Source organism: Aphelocoma coerulescens, chromosome 4A, assembly GCF_041296385.1.
Source record: "Aphelocoma coerulescens isolate FSJ_1873_10779 chromosome 4A, UR_Acoe_1.0, whole genome shotgun sequence".
Classification (NCBI taxonomy): Eukaryota; Metazoa; Chordata; class Aves; order Passeriformes; family Corvidae; genus Aphelocoma; species Aphelocoma coerulescens.
Genome location: NC_091018.1, coordinates 10,480,863 through 10,508,087, shown reverse-complemented (window position 1 = coordinate 10,508,087; position 27,225 = coordinate 10,480,863). Strand labels below are relative to the sequence as shown.

The 27,225-nt window shown below is 42.3% G+C and overlaps 1 protein-coding gene across 1 annotated transcript in view; it reads left to right on the top strand.

Annotated features, from left to right (window-relative positions):
* The first annotated feature begins 1,119 nt into the window (after nt 1-1,119).
* Nucleotides 1,120-27,225, top strand: part of KIAA1210 (KIAA1210 ortholog) — a 43,557-nt gene continuing 17,451 nt past the window's right edge. Inside the window, exons 1-3 of the mRNA XM_069015279.1 lie at nt 1,120-1,523; nt 20,677-20,753; nt 25,382-25,550. Of these exons, the coding sequence (XP_068871380.1) occupies nt 1,504-1,523; nt 20,677-20,753; nt 25,382-25,550 (266 nt within the window). The 5' untranslated portion in view covers nt 1,120-1,503. The remainder of the gene's footprint in view (nt 1,524-20,676; nt 20,754-25,381; nt 25,551-27,225) is intronic.

The window sequence follows — 27,225 nt, the reverse complement described above, 5'->3', positions numbered from 1 at the left end:
GGTGTAGGTTTTTTGCTCCTACCTCTAAATTTGTTTAGTGAAAAGCTCAAATGAAACTTCTGTCCCTTTCTGAAAATAAATTTCAAAAAATGTAAACCAAACACCCCTGTTTAAATGCAGTTTGTGAAACGTGATTTCCTAACTGTGTGACATCTGGTCCCTTCCTGCTGCTGTGCACTGTGTGTCCTGATGCCCTACAAGCCAGCTTTGGATGAGCGTTTTGCGAAATGTGAAGTGTTTGCAGTCAGGGATCCAGGGAGGCAAGGTTGTGGTTAGCCCTTAGAGATCCAGTTGCAAGAGGCTGCACGAAACACAGTAGCCCTGTTGGATATGAAACATATTCAGAATTGCTGGTTGTGTGTGTAACTCCTAACACCTCTGCTCTCAGGCTGCTGGCATGTACTCATGGTATTTGTAGTACGTGTGTATTTGTAATATGTGTCTATTTGAGTTTCCTCCATTGGATTAGGAGTTGCTATTGGTTACTTAAGTTGAAGAGGCCTTTTTCGCAAGGACACAAGTGACAGTGCATGTGAAAAAAAATAGCTTGATGATTTTAGGACCTGTATTTTGGTGCAAGGATTTCCCAATGGTTGGGTGGCTGGACCTTGCGCAGACTTGCCTCCCTCATTCCCTTTGGAGAGATTAAGAAACGTGTTGGGAAGTCTGCCAGGTGCTGGGAGCTCTGCTGCTGGTACCACTGTGGGAGGGCAGGTTGCCCCTGGGACTGCTTGTTCTCCCTGCAGGGGAAGCAGATTTGGATTGCAGTGATTTGAATGTGCAGTGATTTGCAGGGGGCTGGTGCAATCTTGGGCTGTTGAGGGAAAGCCATGACAGTGAGTTTGAAGAAAGGCCTGATTTTCAAATGAATGTAGGCCCAGACTGGGCTATTTCACTCAAGTCAAGCCATAAACTTTAGAGGAAACCCAGATCTGACCGAAATTTCAGGTGTTTAAACTTGCTGTCATCCCTATCTTTGAGAAACCATCTTTACTTTGCCAAAGTCTGTGGTTACTTGCTGTTCGTTTACCTCCCAGCTGAAAACAGCTTCAATTGATTAACTGGAAGTAGAGCAGTCCATTCACTTTAGAGCTTGACAAGTGAGGAGCAAATGTCAGCGCAGCGATGTCTGCCGGTCAGAGCAGGGTACGGCACATACCTGCTTGCTTGCACTGATTTGCCTGGGGACACAGAGCTGTGATGTTTATCAACATCTAAGATTTCAGAGCTGTACCGAAAACTCTCAGCGTGTAGCTATTTGAAGCTGTGCTAGTGATAAAGAGGCCGAGCAGTGAATAATAAATCTATCATGAAGTGCCTTGGAGAGTGATATGGAGATAGAGAATCAAAAAGTATTAAATCCTGAGGTGGGATAATTATTTTTAATGACTGTTTACTAGTCTGTGCTTGGAAAGTAAGGGGTTTTGAGATGGTGCAATGTGTGTTGCTAAACTGCCAGTTGCTGTGAAAAGGACTATGTTTGGCCTAAATGGAAGCTGACAGATGAAGTTTTGCATGTTCAGGTAAGTAACTTCAAGACAAAAATGCACGAAAGAAGAAAACAATATTAAAAGAAAGCATGTTTTGAAGGCAAGTTATCTGAGGAGGTTTGGAGACAGGAAATCTGCTTTATGTTAGCAAAACCCCTGATTTTTTGAAGCTTCCGGGCTGTGTTCTATACCAGTTAAAATGATGAAATTCTTCCAAAGCCATCAGGATTACACCCTTCCACTAGCTTTAGGGACTGTGCCTTCCCACTGGAAGGCCATTCAGTCTTTCTTGATTTTAAATATAAATATGAATTTCTCATGAGGTTTCCTTCATTTCTTACTGTAATATAGTAGTATAAATGTTTCTGTTGGCAGCATTTTTCTGAACTAAATGCCAGGCAGATTTCAGATGCAGTCCTACATCCAAGGTTTTGTGCATTAAGCCAGGCAGAAGGCTTCTCCAGTAATCTCCAGGAATTCCTTTCTGGTGGTTGTTGCCCAATAACTGAAGCCTTGATTTTGCTTTTTTTTTTTCCTGTGGGCTTTCCCTGATGGAAGGAGATTAATGCTCTCTAATGATCCTTTTTCTGCCAGGATTAGGAGTTCAGTGTGAAGTCATCATGACAGGTGCAGTAATTCACAACAACATTCACAAGTGAAACTTGTTTGGGTAAAACTTCAACTAGTGCTACTGTATTTTTGCTGCTTTGTCTTTTCCCAAGAGACAGAGAGTGTATTGTATCTGCTTGAGATCATCTTTGATCTCCAAATGCAAATGCACTCTGGATGGCATTGAAGTTGGCTGCTTGTAGAGGCTTTTGCTTTCCATCTAAGTGGGAAACTAGACTAGAGTATGATTTGTTTCCTGTTTGTGATGGCCCTTACACTTGTTGTCATCTATTATTTGTGTGACAGCTTTCCTTTGTTAGGGGCCTTTACAGAAAATTGAGAAATGGGAGTTGTCCATTCACAGATGTCAAACTTCTGCACTGTTAGAAAACTGCTGTAGGTGAGCCACTTATGGGACTCCTCACCAGAGGTCCATTTCTGAAACTACACGTCTGTCTTAGGAGAAGGGTATTAAAATAAAGTATTTTTTCCAAGTATTTGAGAAGAACTTCTACTCTGTAGATCTGTATTGCTACTAAATGTCTTTAAGAATCTCATATAAAAATACTTGATAATACTCCCTCCTACTGGCTTGCCAGACCCAAGTATTCAAACACTACGTAATAGCTGAGAAGTACAAATAAATGTGTTTTTCTTCTGATCTTCTAGGAATGACTGTAAATCTTTGCTTTGCTCTTATGAGAGTTATGAACCTCCTACTTTTAAATATCTGTGCAATTTTTAATCAGGAGCTGATATTCTTAGCAAGCCATGCAACTCCAGGAGCAGACTCACACTGTGGCACTGGCTGCTGCTGCTCCCTCCTTGTGTGCAGGCAGCACAAGCAATGTCTTGCCTCCTCTCTGCTTTTACCTCAGCAGAGGCCATTGATAGCCATGATGCAAATTCATTTCCATTTGAATTTAATGCAGTGTAATGTCAGAAATGTGTACAGATATGTTGTCCCCAGAACCTGGGTCACCCCTATGAATGAGGCTCCTTGAGATTTATGTTCCCCAGCATTTACCTGTTTCCACACCCAGTGAGTGCCTCCTTAGTTGTGATAATGAGTAACAATTGTTAGTATATTGTCAGAGGCCGTCACCAGGCAGTAATTTTGTCATATGGGTGTGCTGGTTAATTTAAACTCTAGAGCTTTTTGCCTGACCTTGCAATATTGCAGGGATGCAGTTGTTTGTGGTTTTTTTCCTGTTAATGTGCAGAATAGCTTGTTAGAATAGATTGGGATTTACAGTGAATTGGGATAATGCCTGTTTTGAAAGGTCCTGTGCACCCCTTATGTGCTGGAGAAAAACCCTATTTAAAAACTCTACAGTTTTTAGTCGTTATTTCAAAGATGTTGCGAATATTTTCTGTACCTTTCCTCTGTCTAAAAAATAACAATAACAGTCTCCTCAGGGCTTCTTCACATCCTAATTACAACCGAGCCTCTCATTAGTCCCACAGGGAGACAGAATCAAATGCTATACGATATTTTACACTTAGGATGCTGTGCGTACCAAGAGCTGGAAGGAGACAGGAAAAGGGGGAGTTAACAGTTCATAACCATTTATGGAGCAGGCACAGCCCTTCTTGGACCCAGTTCAGCAGAGTCTGAGTGCCTCAGCTCAGGAACTTTATCTGGCCAGTAACTGCCGCAGCACGCTGGTGCTCTCATGCACGCATGTGGGCAAGTGGGGAGCGTGATACATGGTGGCAGAAGCCCCGTGCTGGCATCCACACCCAGGGGTGAATTAAATGCACACACGCCTCCTGGAAAGCACCATGGCTGGGTTCTACGGGTGCCTGAAAAGTAAAAAGTAAGTGCCATGCTGACCCCTCCCCTCCACCTTTCCAAAGTGAGCTGAGTCTAGTGGGTACTTTGAAATTCTATTTTTGTTGTATTGCAGCTGCAGCATTGAACAAAGTGGTTATGCTTTGGGACTGAAGTACCAGCCTGAGCACAAAAGTGCAAAAAAACAGCCCTGGCTAAAATATTTGTTTGGTGAAAATTGGTCATGTTTTTTTTCTTTTAGAGGTATAAACATGAAATATTGAAAAAGGAATTAAGAACCTTTTCCTGTTTAATTACAGCAAGAGGGAAAATGCCCTCTTCCCTAGTGATTAGCTATATCATTTATATATTAACACATAAAAAGGAGAAATACAGAAATTCATATTGACTTTTAAAAAATGTTCAGCCAGAAGTCTGGCAGTAAATGCTCTTTAAGAACTTGATGAGCTCAGTTTTTCTATAAGCAATCTGAGGTTTGCTTCTGTAATTGCTCCCTGTTGACAGATTTGGTTGTATTTAAAAGAATTATTTTTTTATCACTTCACTGACATGTTCTGTTGGAGTAGACTATCAAGGGAAAAGAGAATGAGAGAATGCATGTTAGTATTTGTGCTTTAAACCACCATGAAGATGCATTCTGTTTTTCCTTTGGCATTCTCCCTGCTAAGGAACAGAACAAAATTTCTTGCTGCCAAACCTGAGGAGTGGTTTGATCGTGTTTTGCACCAGCAGACTGCAGAGGGCTCTATTCTTGCACTTGATGAGGGATTACAGACAGGGAACATGCACAGTGGAAGGTAAGTGAAGTTGTGTCTTGAGGGTTAAGATGGGAATGCTGATAGTTAAATGTGTGAGTAAGTCCTGGATAGCAGAGGGTGGAATATAGTTCAAAAATGGAGGTGGCAAGTGACTATTTTTCCCCTCTCCTAGTGGTTGTATCCCTCACACCCTAGAATTTGTCTCACATTACTCTGGTGGAAATGTGCATTTTCAAAGGCACACAACTCCTACTGGATTTCAGTTAGCATTTCCATCCGATATTGACCTTTTTCCTCCTTTGAAATTTGTAACAGGGAATTAATATTTGGCATAGAAGTTTGCTTTAGATAAAGGGAGAGTATGCCATCAGAACTTGCAAAAGGGCTATGAGTGAGTCCTGATGAAGGTAGGTGGATTGGCACTTGAATTGACAAAAAGAAGTCATTTTACATTATTTGAGTTTTCCCCCCAAATCCTTCAGCATCTAATGCACTTAAATTTGAAATTCAGAGACAGACTATAAAGGCTGAACAGATGAAGCTTTTCTATATGTGATGTACCATCTCTTCTTTCCTGGTCAATCTCCATCTGACTTGTGAGGAACAGGGTTTTTTTTTCTTCAACAGATTCTTCTTTCTTGATATTCTTCAGTTAGGTCTCTACACTTGATATATACACAGGTTATACCTCTCCGCCTGTTATTTCAGCCATGTGATGTGTTCCCAGGTGAATTAGTGCAACTACTAATCCTTTGCAGTCTTCACAAATTTTATATGCTGCTTTGGCTGTGGTTACTGGCAGTTAAAATGAGTTCAAGACACCAGTTGCAGTAATAGTGATGTGTTGGGGTGGCTCAGCCTGCTCTCGGGCTGAAACCATCAAGTGTCAGTCACCAGAAGAGATCACTGAGGTTTTGGTTACCTCCCCCTGGGTGGCTCCCAATCCTAAATTACCTCCCCCTGTTCCAGAAAGTTCTCCCTTTTTTAGTTATTAATTGGTTCCCTGTTATGACTCCTGCCTCCCTGTTTTCCCCATTTGTTCTGAAAAATTCTATCCTCCCCTCTGCTTGTACCCCATTGGTGGTTTTCTCGCTCCCTGCCTTGCTCCGCCCCCCGATAAAGGAGCGAGCCCGCGTCTCCTCGAGGCTTTTGCTGGTCACTGGACCTTCGTGCAAGTAAATCTGTTGGAACCCACACCAGAAGCCCCTCCCGCCTTCTTTGCCTCCGGGCTAACGCGAGCCTAATCCATCGGCTGCCCGACGTGCTTCCTCTGAGGAGGAGCCAGCGCCCGCACCCATCCCACGCCGATTGCACTGAGCCGGCCAGCGAGGCCGCTGTGGAGGCCAACGCTGCGGCCCCTCTGCCCGAGGGCACGCCGGGGCTTGTGGTTACAAGCCCTCGGCTGCGTTAGTGATGTTTTTAGTCCGAGATGAATTTTCAATGAAATTTGTTTGGTGTTTAACATTAAGTATTTGTCTTTCTGCACAAATTTGTCATTGGAACAACTTCCCCAAATTCTCATGTGGTCATTTGACCTGTAGGCGTTAATTTGCTTTCTGAATGAAAGCTCTTTTGGAATGAAATTACTTTAATGCTTTAAGCAATTGGCTTAGATACCAGTAGGAATTTGGCCAAAGTGACTTAGAGCTCTGTGCCTGCCATGAGACCTGCCATGGACACTGGGAAAGGGTTCCTTCCAGGGCTTTGAGCTGCTGAGTCCAGCTAAAGCACCTGGAGTGTTTTAAAAGCTGCTTTAGGTAGTGCTCTCCTGTGCTGCTGTCCCATTTACGCCACTCCCCCACATTTTACATGAAGAAGCAAAGGTTCTGCCTTGGTATGCTGTAATAATGCGTGGCTGAATCTGATCTTTGTACACATACTCTTGTCCCTGCACTTTGTTAATGTCTTCTTATGAAATTAAAAAAAAGAACTCGGAGCCTAATCCAGGTAATTATTCATCACAGTCCCAATCTTGTCTGCTATTTCGCTGCAATAAAACTTCTAGATTGCTTTCATATTTCTCTTTAACCAGCATATGCAACCTGAATAATCTTGAATTGTTCTGCTAGGTTTATAGCTCATCATCCTTGTTGCAGGGTTCTGTTTTTGTCTTCTTCCAAGTCTGGTGCTAGAAAAAAAATATTATACCTGGACAGATAGGATAAAGTTTCCTAAAGCCTGTAGAGAAATCTTTTCATATGCTCCTCAGCTTTTTGGACTAGCCAAGTATGTTGTTACGAGCTGAAAATGTGGTTGCTTGAATAGTAAGGTTCGCTGATGGTCAACGCGAACTGCCAATTTCCAAAGACAAATACAGTGTGTTAGAAGCTATATAAAATATTTGGCTGAAGGCTTTGTGTGCCAGCTCAGACTGGTTTCTGTAGCAGACTATAAGAAAATGTATTTATCTGTATTTAATGTGGTCACACAGGATTTCATGGTGCCTTTCACAAACAATCCCAGAATTATGGACCTTTCAGCTTGAATGTCTTCTGTTTTGCCAAGCTTTGCACTTCCAGTGGGGTATTGTGTTCTTTTCCTATATTCCATAATTGTCAAGAAATGCTGATGTGCACTTTCATCCTGCAAAGAAGTTCAGCATTTGGGTAAAGCAAGTTGATCAAGGAATACATCAGTAGAATTTTCTATATATTTCTAGATTGTTTGAGATGAAAGCAATTGCCAATGTAAAATGATGTTATGACCCTGAAATTGAGTAAAATATGTTTTCTGGTTTAGGTGCTGTTGCTGTATTTTGTGTTGTTGCCTGTTCAGATAAGTGTCAGGAATAGATTGTGGTGATTGCTGGGCTTATTCCAAAGATGGTACAGTGCTGACCACCTGATGGATAAGCTGTTTGTTCTGCCCCTTGCACCTTCACCTCAGCCTTCTTGTTGGAGAGGCTCATAGAGGACAGTGGAAATCTCAAAAATCCCTTTGTGCTTGGGGCTAGTCACACTTTTTACAGCTTTTACATGTCTCTGTGGTCCTTCGAGCCTTTTGCTCCCCATCCACAGCAAGCAGCTGCTGTTTTAGCTTGGACAGTGACAAGTGGATTGGAAGTGGTTTAAAGCTCCACCAGCCACTACTGAAGTAGCAACTTGACGTGGGGGACAGGGCAGTTTGAGCCTCTTGGCTCTTCTCTGTCAGCAGCTCATTCAATTCCTGTGGCCTCTCTCCGTTTCTGGAGGCATGTAATTGCCACAGGGGCTGAGGAGCTGCGTTGCTGACTGACTGCAGTCAAAGAGCATGCTTTGCTCTTTGGCATGGTTTTAGACATGAAGCATCTCTCCAAGACTCCAGGGCTGTTTAAAGTGAGACACTGAGTTCCCCGGCCATCCCTGCCTGTGGCATCCCCCAGCGTCATCTCGGCTCAGCCATGGTCCATGGGATCAGTGCTGCTTGCAGCTGTCAGAAGGCTGTGCAGTTTTGGAATCAGTGCAGGCTTCCGGGAGCTGTGGCAGAGCCACTGGTCCTGTGGTGATCTGGGGATCTATCTGTGTGGCTGATGCATTCAGGAGAGGTGAAATGCTACCCATAAACACTAAAAATATGTCTGCTTACATGTCTTTTTATTGTACATCACTTTAGCATATTATCTCCCAACAAGAGCAAGAATCATTCATTAACAGCTTTTCAGTGTTGGGGGTTTTTTGAAATGAAAATATCTGAGTATGATAGGTGGTTTATGCCGAGCAAAGTTCACTTGTGCAGAGATAATCCTTGGATCCACACAGGGGTGACAACATTGAGTTTCAAGAAACAGCTTTTATGAAAAGTGGAGAGCTCCCCCTGCTCGGGCCAAGTCAGAGAGCGTGAGCTGATGTGAAAAGACTCCTCAGGTGTTGTGAGTCTCTTGGAGGAATCTTTCAGTACACAACCTATGAGCATGTTCCTGTATTTGGCAATTGTACAGTGTTTGGACATTTCTGAGCATTTTGTCTTCAGCCCACAGGAGTCATTTGGTGCTCTGTCTGGTATTAAATGTATGGAGGTTTAAATCCTGTTTTCTTATTCAAGAATAGCAGAGAGGGTGAACAGAAGCAGTCAGGAGGTGTCAGAGCCATGGCACTGCAGGCAATTGGGCACAGTTAGTACAATGGTGCTATATTATTAACAAAAAAAATCAACTATTTATCTTTGTGATTCATTCTTTTTGACTCATCTTTGTGCAAGAAGTTCAGTTCTGGCTTAATACACCAGTGAGTCACTCCCATCTCCTCATTCTGTTCATGCTTGTCTCTGGATGGTGTTTGTTTTAGCAGGCACAGTGGTACAGTGTGTTTGCTGGCTGTAGGCAGAGGAATTCCAAGCAGGCCTGTTTATTTGGTTTCAGTAGAACAGCCCTTTTGCTATCACCAAGGTTCTGAGTATTTGACAGATATGCTGTCAAATTGACCTCTAATGCCGCCTGTCCTACATCACTTGCAGTGGAGCAGAAGCTTGGGTTGGGACAATCTGCTGAATGTAATTCTCACTCTTCTGCATCATTTGACCATCAGGTTTTTTGTCTACATTATTTTGCCGGACTGAGCCATGGAAACATCTTGTCATAATTTTCCCTTGTGTTCTCTTCTTAGACAGAAACTTCTGCTGCTCCAAGTGTCTGGCTTTGTACCCCTAGAGCCAACTGGAGAGAATAATTTGTCATTTCATCCTTGTGCAGAGGTCTACAAAGTTTGAGGCTTTCATATCTGCTGTGATGTGAATGCCTAGAATTGGATGTAGAAGCTGAAATCTGATGATATATAGGACAAAAATGCAGTGGGTTCAAGTTGTACTTCCGGTAGATAACCTACCTGAGCTGGTGTAGGACAGCTAGAGCTGCTTACCAGCCAGATTTGAGAAAATCTGAGATAAGTCTGTCCATGGGGAAACAGGAAAAAACCCAAGGTAATTCCAAGGTTGATTCCCTTCCACCCCTCAGATTTCTCCTGCTGTAAGAAAACAAGTTGAGCACAAGGTGTTCTACACTAATGTGCTTCAAGCTTACAGCTCTGCATTATATCTGTTATAGTCTCAAGGTTGGTAAAACTATTATAGATTGAGTAGTTTTAAATATTATTTTGAATACAGAAAAGATTGTTGTTATTTTATTCATAATTATTTGTTTCAATATAGCAGGTGGCCTCCCACTCCATTGCGGGAGTCACTGTATAAAAAAAGAAAAAAAAAAACCCAGCCAGTTGATATCCTGATTTTTCTTGCAGATGCTGAGCTGTCACTGTTCATCACTGTGCTAATAGTCAGGGTTGTGCCAGCAGCCCAAGGTTTGCAACACAATGTATGTGAAAAGGGCGTGACCTGGGCCACACACACCATGATTCACTTTAACTGTATTGTTATACTTGTGTGTACTGCTGCATTCGGGTAAGTGTACAGGTGCTAAGACATTCTGTGGTCTGTTCTATCCCATCTCCATGCTGTAGCATGTAGGTATCTTTGTGACTGTTGTGCTTTAACCCCAGCAATTAAACCCTACAACAGCCACTCACTCACTCTCCCCTGGTGGGATTGGAGAGAGAATCTGAGAGTAAAAGTGAGAAAACTTGTGGGTTGAGATCAAGACAATTTAATAGGTAAAGAAAAGGTCATGCACACAAGCAAAGCAAAACAAGGAATTGATTCCCCACTTCCCAAGGGCAGGCAGGTGTTTAGCATCCCCAGAACAGCAGGGCTCCATCACATGTCATGGTGACAGGAAGACAAACACCATCCCTCCAAATGTCCCCTCTTCCTCCTTCTCCTCCAGGTTTATATGCTGAGCATGAGGCCATATGGTCGGGGATATCCCTCGGGTCAGCTGGGATCAGCTGTCCTGGCTGTGTCCCCTCCCAGCTCCTTGTGCACCCCCAGCCTCCTCACAGCTGGGGTGGGTGAGGAGCAGGAAAGGCTCTGGGTAAGACCTATTTAGTGATAAAGGAAGCATCTCTGAGTTATCAGCACTGTTTCCAGCACAAATCCAAACCACAGCTCTATACCAGCTGCTATGATGAAAATTAACTCTACTTCAGCCCAGACCAGGGTGCTCTTAGAGGGAATTGTAGCACTTGGTCAGAGCAGGGAAACTTGGCTACGCAGAAAAAGCTGCCTTATCTTGTTTTCTAACCATCCATCCAGAGCGAAGGTGGCTTCAAAATTTTGTGGTGGTTGTTCCTTTTGGCCTCTGAGATTCAAGGATCTGGTGTTAATTAGTGAACTAAATGTTTGACTTGTACTCGTGATAAATTCATTTATCCTTATTCATTTTCAGAAATACGTAAGTGTGCTCTTCTGCTGGGGCTTCCAGGTATCACCCATCTAACAATGCAGTTCTGATCCACACAGTACTTCTGATGCAAATGAGATGTATTTGAGTGCTCTATCTCAGAATTAGAATGGAGACATTGTGGTAACCATCAAGCTATCTATGTACATGGGAAAATACAGACCTGACAGAGGTGCAGAGGAATTGTTTGCTGGTTCACTCTAGCAAACTATTTTCCATTATTTCAGTTTAGTGAAAATAATGTTTCAAAAGCTTAAATTAAAAAAATGCAAATTGTCTTATTGCTTCCTTTCTTGCAGCCTTGGCCTGTGAAAACCTTGCAGAGAATGTCTGTCCCCATCTTATTCCCTCCCCCATGTGCCTGCTTGTCTTTACCCCATCTTGCAGTCCTTGTTTTCTTTGGTGTCACACTCCTGTTTTTTTCTGCTGTCATGTACTGTCTCTGTTCCCTGATGCTACTGTGCCACTGCCTTAAAACACAGTTGAATTCAGCTTGATACTCCATTGGTGTGAAACAGCATTAGTTCAGATAATCTTATTTTAGATTATCCTGTTTTAGAGAGGTATTTGTGTCTGGAATCCTGGGATAGGATCCCTTTTTAGTAGTTGCTCATACTAGAGCAAAAGGTTAGTAGTTGCCCTTGGGACAGAAATGGCTCAGGAACTGCTCTGAGCACATGGATGATATCCCTTGTCTCCAGCAGTTCTCTGTGTGCTTCAAGACCAGTTGTACTTCCGGAGCTGCCTAACTTGAGGCTCTAGAGAGAGCAGCTGGGAGACCAGAGCAGGGACAGCAGGAGGTTTCCTTTAGAACAGAAGGGAGGGAGACCATCAAACTTCTCATACAGCTGCAGAAGAGCTCCTCTGCAAGCATGGAGGCTGCCTCTGGCCTTCCTTGATCAGAAGTCAAAATGGGCTCTGAATTGCAGAAATGCCCCCAGGCAGTGGGAGCTCAGGGTTAGCCAGCCAGACACAGTGTGTTTCAACATAGGAATGAGCTGGCCTTGTTTTTATTTGTTGTGTGTACAGGCAGTAGATACTGACACAAATAGGTTTTGGGACTTCACATGAAGAGGGATTTCCCGAACTTCCTGCCAAAGGCAGCTTCTGAGACCACAAAGCCTGTGTTTTATTTGTTCCTTTATAGCCAAAAGATGGCTGACTGGTTTTCTGATGTTTTGATCTTCAGAGTAAAAATTTGTAACACAGTTCATCCCAGAATTTTCTGTTTGCCTCCCCTTTTTTTTCAGTGCACTTTGAATTCTTGGCCATTAAATGTCTTTATTATCTCTTGTCCTGAGAAGTTCATCTATTTGAAGATTTTTTTTCCCCCATCTTTAAGATACTCTTTAACCAAAAATTGAGGGATAAGTGACTGTTTTGGAAAAACCTTTAAAAAGAGAAAGCTTTAGACATAGCCTAAAGTTCCATGTTTCAGTTCTGGTGTTCAGTTCTCTATTGTTGCAGCCTCATTTCTCCTGCAATAGTCAGATAGCTTAATTTGGTAAAAATGCCTCCAGACTCTTATCTTTCAGGCCCAGGATGTAAAGATTCTTCCCATTTTCTGAGAATAGCATCTTGGAAATCACTGTGACTCAAATACGGGGGCACAGCAGATATGCAGATTACTCTTGTGAAATTTTATGCAGTTTTTTGTTATTTACTTTCTGTGTGGTTGTAGCACTTGTGTCAGTCCATACGGTTCCAGCATGCTGGTCTCCTGTAGCAGAGGTGATACTTAACTCTTCCATAGGGCTCATTAAGCTTTCCAGGAGTTCAGTGTGACCATTGTGATTCCACACAAAAGGTGAAGAAACTCATGGCTGAGTGATAAATAACTTGGCTCTTGTTAGACATACATTAATTTGCCCTGCAATTCAATGATAGAGCCAGGAAAACCAGTGAATCTACCCAAGTCCCAGCCCAATAGTCTCCATCTGCTGGAATATGTTTAAAGGACAAGCTCTGTTTCACAGGTTTTTCTGTCTAAACTAGTATTTGTCACCTTCAGAGTTTGCAGATAGTGGCAATTTCCCTGAAGTTTTCTCAGGCCCACAGTCTTTCAAGCCCCTGTAGAGCATGTTGAAGCCAGCTGATGGCAAACCTCTTTCCTTTGCCACCTTTTGCTGATCCCTACAAAGCAGCCCATAGACTCCCAGGGCTCTGCACACTACAGGTCAGATCCTGGTCATCTAACTTTATGCTTGAAGGCTCCAGGTGAGACAAAATTAATTAGGAATTTGGAGAGGGGGTAAAAAGCACATACACAAGATAGAAAACACTGGCTAAATATGCCCACCACCAGATTTGGGATGGAAGATTACACTTGTTGAATTTGCCACTTGGAGAGGCAGAGACAGTAAGCTTGACTTTTATTCCCATACTTGACTCTCTGACATCTTGACTCTGCTGGCATGAGGCATGTTTGCTGTTCAGTGATAGTGGCTTGACATTTCCTGTTGCTTTGCCTTGAAACCATTTCCAAAGACACTAATGCACACTGGAAGTAGTTGCCTAACTGGCAGAGGCAGCCTTTGGTTACATCCCTGTTGATTTTTAAAGGCATGTTCCCGCTCCTCCACAACTCTTTCAAAAACTTCATGTCAAGTGGATCTGAGAGTGTCTCCTACTGCAGGCAACTGGTTCCTTTAGTGTGGTTGCTGGAAGACTTTGCTACTTCTTTTTCTTTTTAGGAAGAGTGGGAGAAGATCCTCATTCCAGCTGTTTTCTGAAATTTTGAAAAAGTGAAGAAAAAGAATTACTACATGGGAAAAGCTTACTCCTATGCTAATGCCAAATGGTGGAATTTAACTGGGTCATTTAATGTCCTTTCCTTTAAAATGGAGACAGTCTCGGGCCAAAATCTTGGTGTGGCTTAGATCATGACTATGTTAGAGCCTGTCTTGATTTAGGCAAAGTTCTGTCACATTTCTCTGGATTAATACTGACCTGAAAATGCACTGCGAAATCTCTGTGATAAATTATTATTAGGGATGGGCTATCAAGAACCATTTTCCTTGGCTTTTGGCAAACAGGTAGATATTTGCTCTATTGTCTGAGCTGATAGAAACTTACAGCAGAACTCTTGCACAGACAGCAGCTACCCAAGGTCATGCTAATAAGCACAGCAGAGTAATTAGGTGCATGAGGACGGCTTGAAGTGGCCCCATACCAAGTTAATCTGTCTGGTGTGAGTGTCAACTGTTGCAAAGCTCTGGTAGCTGATACTTCAGTTTGGCCTCCTGAGCTGAGTACAAACCCACAGCTGCCCTGCTGCTGGTAGGTTTAAGGTAACAGGTTTGTATGCTACAGTCCAGTCCCCACATGCAGGGACACAGTTCTGTAGTGCTAAATCAACAAATGGCAGGAGTGCAGGGAGGGAGGGGGGCAGCAGTGCAGGGGACAGAGGCATTGACTCTCTCAGTTCCTGGGCTGGTAACAGGGTGCTTATGAATTTTTCCCATTTACCCTTCCCCCTTCTTATCCTCTTGGCTTCTCACACAATTACAGACTGAGTCTGTGTGACTGTATGAAAGGCATTTCCTCCTCTTACTTTTTTTTTTTTTTAAAGTTGGCTTCAGCCCACCAGCTGCTTTCCATTAGTTTTACACACACACTCACTAGGAGGGCAGGACATAATGCTTCAGGCACTGTTGAACAACAGAAATCCTTCAGAATTGCTGTCAGGCAGAGGCTTCTCAAAGTAGATTGTAGCTAGCAAGAGTTCAGCACATTGGGACCTGTTTTCTGGTGAGTCTTCACGGAGGAGCCAAGGTGTGTCGACAGAGGGGGGTCAGGGGTGTTGTCTGAATGCAAAGTGTGAGAGATGTGAATAGATCTCTCCATGTGAATGGTTGTTTGCTCTGGATATCTTGTTAAGGCTAGAAGCTGAATGTTGTCTGTTGCTATGGGGAATTATGACCGCCTGCTTAATTGGGGGAGAGTACTTTATTGATATTAAGTGTTATTTAGATGCTTATCCAGATGTCCTGGTTGGTACTACTGCTGTATTTATTATTTGTGATCCTTGGAGAAGGACCTTAAACTTTGTTGAACTATCCCTCCTTCAGTGAAAATTACAAGATCAATATTCATTAACTTTATAGACTCTTCCCCTCACCATCACCAGTGGAGAAAGTAGCAAGAATCCTGGTGTAAACTGCTGTTTGTGCTATTCTTTTATAGCTGCATAAAACAGTCATGGGAGGGACCACATGGGAGGGACCCCACGGGAGATACCAGCTAGGGGCTGGCAAAAAACCCTGGGAGTTTCATCCTAGAAACACTACACTGTAGAAGAGTACAACAGGATCAGCTCTACAAGGTCAGATCCTGGTTCCCGCTGTCATTTTGCATTGTACCCTGTTTCAACAAAGCTTTTTGTGGAATCCCACACTGTTCAGCATATTCTGTGACCATGGCCCTTGAAGTGCAGGTCATTCATCTCATGGAGAGCAAAGGGAGCTTTGGGTGCTGAGTTTCCGATATGCTCAAGGGATGTGAAAATTGAATAGAAGTCTTGCTGGCTTTGCTATTGCTGTATGATTGACTCTGAAATCCTGTTCCATGGAGTTGTGGAAGGTAAACTTTACTTCACTTAGCTGTCATTGGATTAATGAGTTCATTGATAGCTTGTTGGATTCCCAAAGAGGAAATCCATCACCCACGTTTTGTCAGAACAAAGTCCTCTAATGTGCTTTAATAAGAGAGAAGAAAATTTAACCTCTCAGTCACCTTTTGCTGCCGAATGTAATATGAATATTAAACCATCCTGCATTCCATGTTATTTTGAACCTTGGTTTTCAGGAGAAATAGAGGGGCGTTCCCTGAGGTCCTGCAATAGCTTGAAGTGTGTTCTGTGAGAGGCTGGCTGCAGGGTGGTGACCTAGAGGACCAGATGAGGTCCACAGGATCCATTTTCCTATGCTGATGCATCTTGCTGTGAAAAGCGTGTGTCCTGAAATCTGGAGCATAAGTTTGATTTCAAGTAATTTTTGTAGCATGGAGGAAATTGGTCTTTAAAAGCTCCAGGCAAAAATTTCACCTCTTTCTCTTGTCTGCTTGCCGTTGTCTGTCTTCTATAGGCTATGAAGATGCTAACTGAATGCAGTGCCTCACATTCTTGAGGCTTTATTTCCTCAAGCATTTATTTGATAAGAAAGAGGCTGTTCAGGGTTCAGCATCTCCTTTGATCTCTGTCATAAGGCCTTCTGGAATGCTTGTGCAGAACCATGAGTCTGAAGCTGAAGAAACACTAAAGGTGGGGTAGGACCTTGCTTGCTGCACAGTTTTCCAAGTCTTCTGCTCCACTGGAGAGACAGCAAGGAGGCCATGTCCCTTTTCTGAGGCTGAGCAGAAATGGTTTGTCTTGGACCTTTGTTAAATGCAGGAAACTTGAGTCCTGTACAATGTTAACTTCCCAGGAGTCCTTAAATGCACAAACCAAGCAATGAAAGGGAATTGCATTTTATTCATTTAGCATTCTCCCACCCCTCTACCCCCCATGTACATATTAAGTCGTGTTCAGCTGGGCAAAGCGAATGGTCAGAACACCATCCTGGAACTTTATTTCTTTTGGAAACACAACATTTCTTGGAACACAAGCCCTATGAGGAACGATTGAGGAAACTAGGGTTGTTTAGCCTGGAGAAAAGGAGACTTAGAGGTGACCTTATCGCTCTCTACAACTTCCCGAAAGGAGGTTGTAGACAGGAGGGGGTTGGTCTCTTCCACCAGGCAGCAACTGACAGAACAAGAGGACACTGTCTCAAATTGTGTCAAGGAAGGTATAAATTGGATATTAGGAAAAAGTTTTTCATGGAAAGAATAATAAAGTACTGGAATGGTCTGCCCAGGGAGGTGGTAGAGTCACCATCTCTGGATGTGTTTAAAAAAAGACTGGACATGGCACTTGGTGCCATAGTCTAGTTGAGGTGTTAGGGCATGGGTTGGACTTGATGATCTTGGAGGTCTCTTCCAACCTTGTTATTCTGTGATTCTGTGTGTGATTTGCCCTATCTCTGCCCTCCCATACAGCACTCCAAGTATTTGTCCAGCTGCCTCAGTTTGTAAAGGGGAGACAAGGACATTTCTCCTGTTCCTGCAGATTTCTTTTTACTTTTCAGACTCATTAGTTCCTGTAATGAGTCGAAGAGCTCCAAGTGAATGCAACACAGTAAGGTTATCAGTGGAAATTTTGTATGGGATAACAGAGAGCCTAGATCTGAAACATAAAACCAAGTGAGGATAGCGGTGACCGCTAACTGAGTTCCATTGTCTGTTTTGAAGGTAAAGTAAACCCTGCAACTTTGTAGGAGTTTTATTGCTTTGAAGTACACCCTAGCAATGCAAATAGGGTCTAATAATGTCAGTTTTATTTTTGTGATTGCATCTGCATAGGAAGTCACTCTTTGCAAGTAATTAATTAATTCATAGTTGTGGTAATCCAGCCCATCACCCTGTGCAGGGAGAGGCAAACACTGTGCTTTTGGTAAACTTTCAGTCTTTTCCATGGCCCTACATAGGAATTGGTGCAGTGCACTTACTGGCCATGGCTGAGTCTGACTTTTGAGGGGTCTGGCAGAGATTCAACATCTTTTTTTCCCTGTATCTCTGCAGCAGGAGGTCTGTGCATATGCAGGGATTGCAAATACTGTTTGAGAGAGGATTAAGAGCATACTAGAAAGCTGTAGACTGGGGAAATGTACCCACTGTTACACTTCTAGTGAGAAGCAAACAGTAGCTATGACTTGGCAGCTGTCCTGTCTTGGCTGGCCATGTCTGTCCCTGTTCCCACACTGAGAAGTCTTCCTGCATCCTTCTGTGAGCATCTTCTCCCAGATGTCCTGTAGCATCTCAAGAGTATCAGAAATACTGCTCTAAAAGGCCATTTATTTAACCTGATATTTTTATCACTGAAAATCAATACACAGACAGTATTTGTTTAAAACTTTGTGTCTAATGGTGTAATGCTCTGGGAGAGCTCACAGAGTGTTAGTGCAGCTGATTGAACTGGATGTACATGGTATTGATACATCCTGACACTGTGGCTGTCTGCTGTTATTAAGGCCTGGAAGTGGTGAAGGTCTGGAGGTTCGATTGGTTAATGCCTGTGCACTCACATGTATTTGTATTGATGAGGTTTTGTCCTCTTTTTCTCCATTACACTGACCCCCAGGCTAGAGTATGTTGCTCAGAACATTTGCTAACTGTTCTCTGTAAAGTACAACTCACTGCCACCAGAATTTGAAGTCTAAATGCCATCTAATTGCTAACTCTCCTCCAGGTATGTCATCAGGTTTTTAATGATGGAACCTCCACTTTGCTGGTGGAATATATGCATCATATATTATATAGGGTTTTTTTCCTGTAATTCAACTACTTGCTAACTCAAAGCTTGAGAAAATCTGTGATGTTCAGTTCACTGGAAAAAGATGATACTGTGTTGAGGTATACAAAGGCTCCAAACCATTAGGTCCTAAATGGGGCACCTTTGTAATTGACACTTGAGCTCCATGTGCCCCAGAGAACTCAGCTATAAAATTGAGTTAATGCTGGAGCTGATTTGAATGTGAAGAAACTGCCTCAGAGCTGAACTGCTTTGCAGTTGTAGTTCTACTTGTAAAAAAGATATACCAATTGGAAATACATGCTTGCAGTTATAATAAACACTGCAGTCAAAATATCTTCACAGGCTTGAAGGATTCAGAGTGAGCAGCTGAGATGATTGAGGGATTTAAATAAATGTCGAACTGGTGCAAACAAAGCTGGATCTGAAAGCATCAATTTTCTCTTGCTTTGGTTTAATTGAAGGTGGGTAAAGCAGAAGTTAGAGGTCTAAATGAGCCAACTGCCAGGTCCACTCACATTCTGTGAAAATAAACTCAAGTCTGGAGACTTGTCAGTTTGTCCTTGTAAATTTGTTGAATGCCTTCTCAATATTTTATTTCAAATGCATTTTGAAATTAGATTTTTCCCTCAGAAAAATCTAATGCAGTATGCGTGGTGCATAAAGTTGAGGAAAAATTGGAACCAAATTTCTTTTTTTAATATAAAGAAATAATCTATAAGAAAGTCTACTGTCAACTACTTTAAAGAAAGTACACAGGAAATGTGAACTTTTTCATAGATAATTGATGAGACATGGGGAAAAATGGATAGAAATTGAATGGTTATGATCATCCAGAAGGAAACTTAGAAATCTTATTTTTTTGTTGCTTGTCGATATTCTCTGACAATTGTCTCAAGAACAAGCTTGTGTATCTCAGGAAAGGTGTAATCAGTCCTGGTTGTTGCAATGACCTTTTAATTGATTTTTAACAAGTTGAAGTGAGATTATTTGGAACTACATTGTGTTAATGCTCTCCTGTGCCTAGTGCTCCCAGGGGATCTGTTTGTTTGCACTTTGCTTCTCTTTTATACCTCCCCCATTCCTCCCCACAGTTCAGCAGCTTGGCAGTTTACATGTCTATGTGGCCAGTGCACGGAATGCTTACTCCATGGCCTCTTTTTTCACAGGAGCCCTGCCTGTTTTACCTCCATGAGCTGCTCCTTTCTTTTTTCTGACAGACACCTCTGCCTCTGAGTTTGTGCACCTTATCTTTAAGGCTATCTGAGGATGTGGGCACATAGAAAGGTCCCAGTGGTTTTGGGCATGACAGATTTTAGAGTATGTAGGTGATACAGAAGAAATGGAAGAGTTTAGTGATTGGCCAAATTAGTATAGAATCATATTCTTGTTTGCTGTTGAGATACTTGACTTGGCTGTATTGTTACACCACTTAGAGGTGGAAAATTGTTAGATGTGATCTATGCAGAAAAGGAAGCAGGATTTGGTTGTAAAGATTTCTTACTCCAAGTCCTGACAGTGTATGGGAACCTCTAATTATATAAAAGTATCACTGAAGTATCTTCCATAACGAAGGACAATATTTATGAGCTGCCCTGATAAACTGTCGTGTTTCCATTGTTGCTTGACATTTGTACTGTAACTCTTGTGGTCTGCTGCTTCATTCCTTTGTCTGTGACAGACACCCATTTAGGAATCTTGGAAAATACAAAGTGGAGCCAGTTAACATTGAATGATCTTAAAACTAGGCTGAACTTTTGTTTTCAGCAGGGAGGAAGATGATGCCATCAGCTAATTTGGTTGATCAATAGCCCTGCTGGCGATAAGGTTTCAGAGCTTGTGGTTAAAAGCTGATTGCACTGGATCCAAAATAAATTTGATCTATTGGTTTCCACAAATGTAGCATAGCCCAGAATGATGTTTCAGTGCTGATGCTTAACTGGTTTTAATAATGCTGACAGACTAGACTGGTGCCTGCTGTGAGGACACTGTGTAATGCATGAACCCTGGCCAGCTGAGCACTTACTTATATTTTTTACAGTAGCATGGAGCTGTCACTCTCTAGCAAAGGTTCATTATTCTAAGACTGGGAAGCATTACAGTGTTTGCTGAGCAAGTGTAATGACATCTTTCCTGAAAGCAAACTTTGATTCTGGTATCCTAAAAAGAGAGAGGGACTGGCAACGATTAGACTGGATTGTTAGTTGTGGCTGGAGAAATAAGTGTTACTGGAAAACAAAAAGTTCTGTGGCCAAAGTGCAAAAAAGTGTGCAAGCCATGTTTGTGATAACCATACGGGCATGCAGTTTCAGAAAGGCTTCAGCTGTGTTTGTTCTTCATGCTGGGTGGGACCATATTCTGCTGGGGAGATGGACTAAAACTTAACTGATGCTTTAATTCTATTTCAGTGACTATATAATGGATATGGGACCCACAGAGGTCACACAGTCACCTGAAACTGGAGACACAGTCGAAGAGTGCACAGGTAAGCAGTTGTTCTCTGAATGTAAAGCTCATTTGGAAGATTTATTTTCTTCAGTTAGTGGAGTATGTAGTGACTTGTTTTGCAGTGTTGTTTTTTTGGGGGTTCCTTTTGTAGTGTCAAGAAAATTCCGTGTGTCTTTGTCAGCTGTCAGTATTACGGAAAAAATATTTTAATGTGCAATACTGGAGCAACATAGCCTGTTGGAGGAAATTCCTTTTGATTCTAACTTGGATTTTAAAAGCAGGGTGTTAGAGCTTGAAGGGCTGATTTTTGTGCCTGTGTGGATAGATCCTGCAGAGGTGGGAGCTGAGCCTGTAACCAAGCCTCTGTGTGTGAGAGCTGTGTCGGTACCCCCAGCAGCCTCTTTCTTTCTCTGCTTCTAGCCACAGGCAGCCATTTGTTACTTATTCTTTAATCCGCTGGCATGGTCTGATGCAAACAGTGTGAGGGGATGGAATAATAGGCAAGAAAGGAAAATAGCTTACTTATGCTAGAGACTTGTCTGCATTAAAGGATATCCCCTTTGCCAGTTTGAATATGAGCAATAGCATGATGTCTGAAGCATCTCTGGAGAAGTGGCTGTCACACCATTTGATTTTTCTCTCTTTTCTTTGGCTAATGTTTTGCAATCATCTTAAATGTTTGTGTTTCAAAGGTCATCTTGCTTTATCCTTTAGAAATAGATTTGCCACTATCAAAATATTGTTGGAAGAGATAAGCAAATGGCAAAGAGACTGTTAGTTGAACTCTGCTTGGCAGATGGATAGAGGTAAAGAAAGTGTAGTGATAGATGCTCAGCAGTGTCTGGTTTCTTAGCTTTATAATCTAGTTTGTCCCACAGTCTAGTGCTATCCTGGGAAATTGGTAAGCTTGTGTGAAACCCATGCATGAAAATTTTGTACTCAGGCTCACTAGAAGATTCAGAAAAGAGATCAAATTCTGACCCAGGTGATAGGAAAAGCAGGAGATGGCTCATGATCTAAAGTGTCGGCTCTAAATCCACCAGGAATTTTTCTGACCCTAAATGAACATAATTTTAAATAGTTAAAGGCTGCTGTGCTGTTGCCGAGGTGTTCAGGAGACACTTGGCTGGACCTGGATAAAGCCATTTTAGAATCTTCTGTTTACTTCCAATGTAATGGAGGATTGCCTCACCTCTCCCTCTTTGTAACTGGCTCATGATGTAAAGGCTCTAGGAGGCTAAAATCCCCACCCTTCACAGTCCAGTCAATTAGACTGATTTCTTAAGGTTTGCCTTATTGTCTGTAGTACAAGGCTTCCAGTGCATGCTGCTCCTTCTTGATGGCAGGAACCAGATCGCTGTCCAAAAATTGTTAGCACCCAATGTTAGTGGTACTGAATTCCATTATTTTATTGCCTGTCTGCCAATATCTGGTATTTTTTATGATGCTAGAATCATGACATTGTCTGAGAATCTTGTCTATGGGTTGGGATTCTTTTTCAGATATTTTTAATGTTGAAACTGTCTAGTCCTTGGATTTGAGGGAAAAAAAGATAGAGAATTTGTCCTGGCTGCACCTTGGGAAGTCAGAGACCATAGAAGATCTCCAAATGAATGGTTTAATTTAAATATGATCATTGACCACCCAAATCAGATGTTCCCTATACTTTTTACAGTTTCAATTTTTGCACTGGAAGAAGTATCCTTTTCTTTTCTATCTTGTTATAGGGAAGAACCACTCAAAGAGCAGAAAGTCATGAGTTAATTATCTCTGTGCACAAGAGATACAATGAAATAGGCAGTATACATGCAGTAAAAAATACAGAATACACAAACTTTACAGAGAAAGGAAAATGCTTATTCCTGCTCCTTTTCTGTTACAATTGGCTAAAACATAGCATAAGCAACTAATTTTTGTGAAGGCTTTTCCTTTTTAGGGCAGTAACCTAGAAATTTAGTATTTTATTTTTAATGCCTTAAAACTGAAGACTGGCAACTATAAGATTTCAAAAATCACCAGTAGATGAAGGGGAGATAGGCATAGTTGTTTGAGCTTGGATTTTTGTAATGCAATGAATTTTTTTCCATTTTAAGTATTAAGGTCCCCTTGTATTTATTAGTTCAAGTATCACTGAGCATTCTACCAATATAGTGTTATGTTGGGCTGCTTCAAGTGCACTGAGATGTAGGCACCTTTAGCTTAAAGGTGGCCTCCTTTTAGGGGTAATAAATTAGTCTTGAGAAGGCACTGAAGTAACTGCTGTGTCTGCTTCAGATACTCTCTGTTGCACAACGATACAAGTGTTGTCCCATGCCAGCTGAGGTTGGCTTGTTGGTGTTTGGACATCCTTTTTGTAGCCTCCATTCTAAAGTTAGCACCACTTCTGATCTAGACAAGTATTTGGAATAGTACCTTGGCAATGTTTGTTTTGTGGCAAGACTTATGTCTGTTTCTCTTAAACATCCTCAGGATCACTTCTTTTTTGTTATTGTGTTGTGGGTTTTTTGGTGTGGTTTTGTTTTTTTTTTCACACTCTCCTGGTTTTCTGGAAATACCAGCATCTAATTAAGCTCGTCAGTAATGCTTGCACTAGAATCTAGCTTGCTCTTTGTCTGTACAACTGACAGTTCACCAGTGTACATGACCAATGTACATGTCCTTTTTTCTGATTTAGATAGTTTTTGAGTTGAAGAGCTCTTTGCCTGTCTCAAAGTTTGCCATTTCATTCTTTGTGTCATTGACTGTGTTAGCAGACATTGCAGAATTGATAATTTTGGGGAACTGCTTTCATTAAACTTGTTAAACTTTTGTTTTGCCTATCTAGGATAAAGCAGATCAGCTTTGATGAGTTTCCTGGAAGAATACCATACACACTGTCTAATTGCTGATATGAAAGACAGGAATGGTCAGAAAGTGTTTCTAAAGACTCTGAAGCACACTCAACATGCTTGTTTTACTTGAGAGGCTCTGTGTGCTTGCTGTGTGACCTGTCGTCTCTTGCCTGTTCTTGATATGGGTGCAGCATGAAACTCACTGAGCCCTGTGGGAGTCTTAAATCCCAAACCCTTGGGATTAGCTCTGTTGTCTGGGCCACAGCAATACAACCTGTGTGTTTTCTGTGGCTGTCTCATTCACTTATTGCCTGATAAGCAGCAGTGGAAGATAAAAAGGCCTTCCACTGATAAACCCTTCCTAGGAGCAGCCACATCCCATTGTTATTGATACGAGTGGGACTCCAGTGATATTTCGCTGTACATGGTTTGAAAGATACTTTGGTATCAGAAACAGCCCAGGTCACTTGAAAAGCAGCACGCAGGTCTTTGGTGGCTCTGCACAGGGGTAGCCATGTCACCAGGCCGTGCCGGACACAGTGGCAGTGTCCTTGTGTGTCCTGATGTGTGGTGCTGGCACTGGGCTGGAGAGCAGGGAGGAGACAGGGGGAGTAGATCTCAGTATCATTGTTTATTTCTCAAAGTGGCCACTGTCTGATGCAGCTGTGTGGTGGCACAGTTTCAGCCCAGATAAGGCCCACTGGTAGAGATCCGTACACGTACAGGGCACACGTTGAGACAGAGCATCACCGACTAAATCATTGCTAGGAGAAGACAATAATTGTGTTGAAATAATGCCTTGCTTATGAAGGAATCCTCCAGCTGTGGGCATGTATTATGCCAACTGCTGTAAAGTATTAATTGAACAATGAAGTTGGCTCAGATATGCAATGATGTTATTGCTCTGCGTATGTATTTAAGTCAGTCACAGGGGTCTTAGTACAATAGTTCGGCCCAAACCACTCAAAGTGACCCCTCAGTGTAAGGATCAGGGACAAAATGCTGTATTTGTGTGCTGAAAGAAAATATGCATAAGAATGTTAAAGTATCTTAGATTATTTAAAATAAAAGATCAGTGATGTTTCATGGTGGGGTTTTTTTTTTTTTTGTTCTTTTTGTATTTTCATTTGGACTGTGGAAAATCTGAAACCAAATAACAGTTTTCCAATTGTGTTCTTAGGGCTGCTATGTTTGGGGCTTTCGTGTCCTGCAAGACAATGTCTTAATTAAAGTTTGCTCCTTTGTCCCTGGAGGGATTGATTTTATTTTGGGACAGTTGTTTAATGTGGAAACAAATACTTTGGTTTTAGAGTTTATAAATTCTTTTTCCAGTTTCAATCTTTTTGCCAATGTTGCATGTGCTTCAGGTGTTGTCTCCTTAGAGCACTGAGTAAAGAGTAAGCAGAACTAAACCAAACTAAGTAAAAACGTTAATAGCTAAAGACATTGACAGCAATTTTTATTGAAAATATACCAAGTGTGATCACTGTTCAGTTGTAGATAGATATGTTTTATTGAAAATATACCAAGTGTGATCACTGTTCAGTTGTAGATAGATATGTTTTGTATATAAGGTTTATTTTTGCTTAGACTGGAACCTAGGTAGGCACCACTATTGTCAGCCTAGTGCCAGTGTTGCTTTATAGGAACCAAATGTAAGAATTGAAGCTTCACCTTTCACTGGACTCCAGCACTGAATTATTTACAAAGGAGGTGACTAAAACTGAATGGGCTGCTCTAGCTTTGAGGCTTCCTCCAGAATTTAAGAGATAACATTACCGAAGCTAAGCAATACCCCCAGCTTTCATAAATTTTCTTTTTTTTCACGTTGCAGGAAAGAAAAAATCCAAATTTCAGACTTTCAGGAACTTCTTTGCCAAGAAGAAAAGGAAAGAGCCTCCGCCTCCCAGGGAAGAGAGTAATTTAAAACCCTGCCAGTCCAGCAGTGATGTCAGCGTTGCTGTGCTCGACACTACTGCACTTCATTCACCGAAGGAGGCTGGGTAAGCTGGCAGGGAAGGAAAATAAATAAAAGTGGACCTCTCACAGCAGTAGGATGAAAGCATGAGTTGGCCCCTTAGGAGCAACCTCTGTCCAAATTTGTGCAAAACAAGCCCTAATGCTGATGAAGGAATTCCAGGAATTTCCTCTTTCTAGTGCTTGAAGAGTCAGCCTGGAAAGGAGGGGGAGGGCAGCTGGGGGCAGGGGTGATCCAGCTTAGTCTAAAACTGCAGACAGCCCACATTGCTTTGATTGGTTTTAGTGTTTGAAATCTGTCTAGGAACGTCTGATCAGCAGCAACTTTACAAGAGGATGATGACTGGGTACTGCTAGTACAAAGAAAACTTATGAAGCTGTGTGGTTGTTTTTCAGCATCAGTGATGCCCTCTCTCATGGCTGCAGTAAAGAGAAAAGTATTTCTGGTATATTATCAATGTGTGATTGCTTCTTTAACTTTCTTACCTAGGCCTTTAGGCATAGATAACAACTGAAGGCCCCTGGTTTTGTGTCAGCTGCCCCCGGAGGGCTGTGCATGTAAGTGAGGTTTGCAAGTCCACAAGAGCATTTCTCAGCTCTCTGAATGGTGTAAGTCCATATGTCCTTTTCTCAGTCAGTGTAATACAAGCTATCAGCTTGCACTGCAAACAGCACTTCACTGATAATCTTTAGATCATCAAACTACACAACACCTCCATTGCAAATCTCTGACTCTGGCCTGAATCAACCCTCTGAGCATGGTCACATCTCTTTCCAGCGGTGTCATGGAATGGTATCAGGTAACCTGTAATTTGGCAGTTCTCCAGCTCCCCCTCCAGCTCCCCACCCTCCTCATCCTCCCTGTTAGCCACTCATCCAGGCCTCTCTCTGGATTGCTCTAGACCTTGGGTTGTGGAGCTGTGGACTAGCAAAGCACTGTGACAAGACACTAGCCATGTCCAATGGTTTACAGTGTTTTGCTGGAGAAGACACTGGCTGGAGGTGCCACTAGCAGAGGTCATGAATAGGTGACTAGAGTGGGACATGCTGAAATCAACACTGCTGCCAGATGCTTTCTGTCATCAAACAAGGCATTTGGTGGAACTGGACACTCCGTTTCTTTGGTGAAAAACTTGTAGATGTTATTTTCTCATGGGTGCTTGTTCCTCCTTGCCCCACCTTTCCACACTTGCTCTGTGTGTCATGGAAGTAATTTGGGAATGAAGCAACAATCTAACAATCTATAATCTAGCGTAACAGCAACAGAATAAGTGACCACACAACCGGTCTCCTGGGGCAGGGGAAATTAGAGTCAGCCCCGTCCAAAAAGTTTAGGAACATCTGAGCTTGCCCCATCAGCCCATAGGAGGGATCTGGCTTAAAATCAGCTGTCTGCTCGTGTGAGAAGTCTTTCTCTTGCCCTTAACCAAGTAATTCAAGTCCAACTGCTGTTTACCTCAGTGCTATCCTCCAGTGATTATGAACTGTTTTGCAAGATCAGAGATCAGGAAGTGAGTAAAACCCTTCTGGTTTTTACCCTTAGAGATAGGATTAGAGGGACTATCCAAAAAGCTTAGGGATATGTTTGTGCTACTTGAAAACCCTGTGATGTAGAGACTCTGCATGAACACACTTTATAAGTACCTGAAGAGACTGAACTACGTAATCCTTTAGAAAACTTGATCCTGAAAGCCACTGGAA